We start from the raw sequence: 6,000 nt of genomic DNA on the forward strand, positions 1-6,000 counted from the left end.
TTCAATTACATTATTATTCCCTGTGCTAGAAGACTAACCCTAACATTCATAAAAGCCAGTTACAGGGAAAGCAGAGAGAGAGCTAATACGGTATTTTAAATTACTCTATATCTATCATCCACAATTCCACATAGACTCAAAGTCATAGATACATGGTTATATCAACAACAAAAGGCTTACTATTAAATTCTTAATTCAGAGATTTATCGAGCATGGCACTTTACGTGCTACAGTCTCAGAGATTTTTGTTTATTACTTGAGAATCCCAGCAACAGCACTAACAGAGAATAGTCCTTAGTCTCCTAGAAATGAACATAACACCTCCTCTTATTTTAAACATGATGCCACCTGACTCTTCTGGTTCCAATTAAACGAGAAAGTAGAAAAATGGGGTATAGATGGGCTAGAACAAGAGATTACTGGCAAAACGAGGGCATAAACAAAACACTTTTGTCTGGTGATTTATTGTGAAATAACATTTCATGTTCTTGCATTAAGTTAATTACACATCGGTAAATGCGTGTGCCACCTCAGTTCTGAGAACGGTTGTTTTAAGTACCTGAATATTTGCCAAAAGATCAAGTGGACCGGAGCCAAAGGTCAAATACACCAGCCCAATAACCAACTCGCTCTGCTCAAGATGGTGAAGGGGCTTTAATAGCTACAAAGCAGCAACCACGTATGTTGCAAGTTTCAGCTCGATCATGATGACCCTGTCATAATCTCACTTCTGCACCCCAGACCTGTGAGTTATGTGTAGCAACAAGAAGGGTGTAAAATGGGAACCCAGCTTGAATGGCCAACAGCTGAAATGTAACCCAGAGACTAGAGCGCTCTCAGGTATAAGCCTGAGCCGAGCTTCAGGAAGCAGAAGAGGTGGAGGCTTAAGAATCGGTTGTGGGTGGAGCCACGCTGCCAGGGCTGGAATCCTGGCCACCGCTTCTTAGCTGGAAACTTTGAGCAAATTCTGTAACCGTTCCGAGCGTCAGACTGGTGGCTGTAAAGATTACATAAGACTATCCATGGGCAGTGTCTCCGTGGCCAGCACCATAAAGAGAACTCAAATGCCTACTGTGCCCCTGGCGAGGACGACACGGGGTGCCATAGGCGCCCACCCACTCCGGGGAGCCAGATGAAAGGTCATTTTCAAATGCGTAACTGTGCCAATCGAAGATTTCTACTTAGCTAAGACACTTGGTACCAACATTTACACTTTACTTGGCACTTAATCCATCTCATGGAAATGCAAAAGTATAAAAGTGGGGCAAACAGGCTGGCAAAAAAAAATACCAACCACGGACCATTTGGTTTTAGGAGTTCTGTTGTGTATGTTTTTAATTGCAGCATTTGGGTTTGGTTTGGTTTTTCCTAAGCCTCCAACCTAGGGAAACAGTTCTCTTTAAGGTTACAACTAGCACACAAAGGACCTCATCTCCTCCTGGGCACCCACTGGCCACTGCCAGCACCCCCTCTGCTCGTGGTTCAAGTCCTTGAGAGCAGAGGCTTGGAAGGCACTGGCTCTAGAATAAGATCACAATTCCTAGCGCCCTCCGCAGTCTGCGTTGAGGGGAGAATGTGCGCGCACCCCCCCACCCCGATCCTCATAACTCTTCTTGCCAGGGACCAGCTGCCTGGGCCTTAGCTGTTCTGATCTGCCCCCTCCCTCTCCCTTTAAACACAGACGTGCTCACCAGACAGACTCACAGGTCTACCGAGTGTGGTACCTATGACTGTCCAAGGGAATGAGGCAAAGACAGCATTCAGCGGGTCAGAAACATCTGCTTTGTACATAAAGTTATCCTTGAATGGCTTTGGAATAATGTATTCCATGGTATTGAGGAACACATCTTGTAAATAGAAAAGTCTAGGGGGGAAGTGGGAAATCTGGTATAAGTTTGCACGTCACTTGGTTTCAATAAAATAGGGATAAAAGTAACAACTACGTCATGGCATAAGATAGTGATAATAATAACCTTTGAGTAAGCTAACCTTGCAGTGCTTACTACGGGCCATGCATCGTCCTAAGCTCTTTACATGTAATAAAGATAACAGCAAAATTCAAAAATATTGGCCATTACCATTACTTCTAAAATTTCTGTTTAGCATTAGACTTTTTCACAAACAAAATCTTACTCAGAACAGCATATAAACAAGAAAGGCGGGGGCGGGGGGCAGAGCTGCGCTCTGTGTAGCTGGAACGAGGGCACATGGCCGATGGGTCCCCCATTCCACACTGGGCATTCCTGTCACCCCAGGCGAGCGCCTAGGGACCACCACAGGGTCCTGCAGCTCCTGAGGGCCTGGTTGAAAACTTGCAGGCTTTTCTGTGAAGAACCACAACAGTTAATCACCCTGAGGCTGGCCAGAGGCACAAGGAGCCAGGAAAAACGTGGGGCACACATCCCCGCTTCAAACACCAGACTGCCAAAGGTATGCTAAGGATTTTGAGCTTCTCCTACAGTGGGCGGGTCACCCCTGCTTCCTGCTTCCTCCCGGGTCTTCTTGGGGCCTCAGGGCATTGCACCAAATCATCTTGGGCACCACTTCCCTGTCTAGTATTCCAATTCCGACAGTGTCTTTCCCATAATACGGCGCACAGATGTTCAGTGCATGAGTCTCAATACCCAGTGAAAAAGAAACAGTAAAACTGGCTACCAAAAAATGCTTTCCACCCCTACTCCTTCCGTGAGTTTCCTTCGGTTGCTGTCCATTTAGTTTTTATTGTCAAGTGTTACTTGTTAGCTTTTGCTACGATTTCAGAAGTGAATCTGGGTCTCTCTCTTACGAAAAGAGGGGTAGGTAAAAACAACTCGCTCCCATCCTAGCTTTGGCAAGGGACTCGAAAACAGTTTCACCTCCAAACATGACTGGTAAAGAAGGGAAACTATGCTCCTAAGTCCTCAGAGGTTATGTGGTTATGTTTTGGAGGGGAAAAAAAAGTTTTCCATAACCTGATCCTTGAATCAGATTCTTGCACTGTGCACAGGAACCACAGTCCCCACAGGCTGGAGCTGAGGAAAGAATTCTGAGTTCCCAGTGCTCGCACACCTTGAACTTGATGCATTGGAAGGAAAAATTCCTGATTGTTAGCTTAAGTCCAGAGCAGGCACCTTTTTGCCTCCCAAACCAGCTTTCTCCTGCTGAGCCCTACCTCCATTTCCAGCTTTGCTTTCTCTCCCAAAGTAAGGCAAAGAGAAAGGGAGGAAAAAATCACATCATGAAAAGTTCAAATGAATACACCCACAGGAAATATTTGGCTAATTCGATTATCATTCAGGGTGCAGAAAGGTTGAAAGTGAGTTCAATTTCCAAACTTTTGAGGCTGGGAGGTAAGTCAATTACAGAATTCTAGACTGGGAGGGGCCTTATGGATCAGCTACCCCAACATGAGGACGTAGAAGTCCAGAGTGGCTGTGGCTTCCAGGCACACAGTCCTGGGCGGAATGAGGTCTAGAACTCATGTCCAGACTCCCAGAACAGCACTGTTTCCACCACACCCAACAGCTTGCTGTGTGAATCAAAAGCTCCTGCTGGGACCAAGAACCCCAGTCAATAACCAGTACTGGCACCTGCCAACTTCCCATAAACGCTGCCGTATCTGCAGCCCAAACTCGGCGCTTGTGAATCAGCACGCTCCCCCAAATCGCCGGCAGGTTCACACCCACCCCTGCGGGGGCCACCAGACAAACACGGAACGGGAACGTGCTCGTAACTGAGAAGCAGCCACGTTCACCCTCCTCGGAGCGGGGCCTGGAGGGCACAGCTGAAGCGGGGGAAGGAAAACACCCTTCCCTCCTACCCCAGCTACCAACGCAGGGAGCAGAGACTCCCAGCCACAGGGACTGCGCCCCCACCTCGGCGACCAGACTTGTGCGCGCGACCTGGGCCATTCTGTGCTGCTGCTCCCGTCCTTGGTGACATTTTTGTTCAACAGCCAGCTTTTCTCTGCTGTTCAGCAAGTCTCGACTGCTGCGAAGGTGTGGGCCACATCCTCCGCCACCAAAGCGCGAAACGCGTCAACTTCCCCCGCCACCCCGACAACAATCAAGTTCTCCGAGGGGACACCTAGAAGGGGACGCTGCCCCTCCTCGGCGGCAGAGCCCGACCCCGGCCGCTGCCTGAGCCCCCCACCCCGTTCCAGCCCACCAGACGGGCTCCCTCCTCCCAGGAACCTGCCCTCCCTGCCTCGGCAGGTCGCTCGCGGCCTCGACCCAAACAGATCTGCCTCCCGAGGGCGCGTTCCCATTCAGACGCGACGCGACCCCCGTCCCCGACGGCAGCCCCAACGCTGCCGGGGGTGTTTTGAGGCTGCGGCCCCCTGCCCTGGGGCGCCCCGGACCTTCCAACCCTCAGCGCGCAGGGGGACTGCCCGCGGGCCCCCTCCCCGCCCCCGGCCCGGCGCCCACCTGCCGTTGGGGCGCGAGGACCCTCCCGCTCCCGCGCCCGCACCCGCTGGGGGCTTCTCGGCGCCGCCATGCCGGCCGCGCGCTGCGGACGGGCGCGGAGCCTCCTCCGTCGGTCAGTCAGACGCCGCGGCCGCCCGCCGGCGCCGGGGATCGCTTCCCCGCGGCTGGCTGGCTCGAGAGGCGCGGGGTGGGGAGCGCGCTCGGCGCTCCCGCCCGGGGGAGCCCGGGGGCCGACGGACGCGCGGGGCCGCCAATGGGAGGCGGCGGCGGAGGTGGGCGGGCTCTCGGGCGGAGATGGGCGGGGCCTCCGCGCACAGACGGGGTCTACCGTCGGCAGCTTCGGGCTCCCGGCGCTGTGCGCGCAGCCTGGAAGCCGCTCCTGGGTTCCCGGCGCTGCTCCTCCGGAGACGTCCTGGGGTTTCCACCTGGACGGATCCCGCGACCTCCCTGGCACTTTACATCGAAAGCCCATTGAGTGGGAATCAAAGAAACGTGGTGCGTGGGATGATGGGGGAGAGGGACAGGTGCCTTTTCCCTCTCCACGGCGAGGGTGCAGAAGGATTGCCATCCCTGGCGAGACAAGAACCCGCTGCTGGGTCACGGCCATGGGAGGGCCAGACTGGAATCCAGATGTTGCTGTCGGCCCAGGGCCTCTTCCACTACTTAGGGCACATTTTTTTAAAAATCTTTATTTTCCCCTAGGTCAGCAGAACGGTTATGCTTACTCAGAAGTCACAGTGTACCTTAGTAGCCGGAATATGTGCGTTATTGACAAGATTAATCTTCTGATAAAGTGGGTTATCAAAAAGAAAAAAATAAACAGCTCAACAATAAAAAGGCGCTCACAACAAGGTTCTTTTGCCCCTGGTTTTCTATTCAGAGGGACCCTTTCTCGGAAGAAAAGGGAAGAAAATGGAAGTCCTGATGAACACTTCCTTTTTCTCCAATATACACAATTCCAGACAGAAACAGATTTGCGTGTGGCATGTTTTGGCACCTTTTGAAACAAACTCCGTAACTAAAGAAAGACGTGGAAAACACTCTGGAATCTTCGGTGGCTCCAGTATACTTAGGTCAATGTCGAGGAATTGAATCACTTTCCCCTTTTCTGAATGTCAGAGCAAAGGATCACAGGTCTTTGGGAATTCTGGCAAAATTCTAAGAGCAACAGGAGTTAATATAATGCGAGGCATTTACTGACAGCTGACATCAGGCCAGGCACTTGGATAATCCTTTTATGTATTATTTTACATATTATTTCGCTTAATCCTCACACTTGCCCATGCGGTAGGTTACTACCTCCGGTTTGCAGATGAGGAAACTGAGGGGGGGTAAATGCTAATGCGGAGGTTGAACCAAGGTCTGATCTCTCAACCACCCCATCATTCTGCAACCCATGATTCACAAAAGATAATAAAAATGTTCCCAAACTCTGCTGCATGTTTAAAAAAAACAAACAACCTTTTATCCAAATCAAATTTTAACTTAGAGGGGTAGTTTTCTGCAGCCATAAACCATGACTTGCGTGTACTGAGCCGTGTTACTCATACAAAGTAAAGGGCTTAAAATTGCTGTGCCTAATTACAACCTAAAC

The 6,000-nt window shown here is 51.0% G+C and overlaps 1 protein-coding gene across 2 annotated transcripts in view; it reads right to left on the reverse strand.

The window, feature by feature from the left end:
* Positions 1-4,537, reverse strand: part of OTULINL (OTU deubiquitinase with linear linkage specificity like) — a 29,894-nt gene extending 25,357 nt beyond the window's left edge. For both annotated transcript variants that reach the window (XM_042953011.1, XM_042953003.1), the window contains exon 1: positions 4,407-4,537. In XM_042953011.1, coding sequence (XP_042808945.1) covers positions 4,407-4,476 — 70 coding nt within the window. In that variant the 5' untranslated portion in view covers positions 4,477-4,537. The remainder of the gene's footprint in view (positions 1-4,406) is intronic.
* Positions 4,538-6,000: the final 1,463 nt, after the last annotated feature.

This window comes from Panthera leo, chromosome A1 (genome assembly GCF_018350215.1).
Source record: "Panthera leo isolate Ple1 chromosome A1, P.leo_Ple1_pat1.1, whole genome shotgun sequence".
In the NCBI taxonomy this organism is placed as follows: Eukaryota; Metazoa; Chordata; class Mammalia; order Carnivora; family Felidae; genus Panthera; species Panthera leo.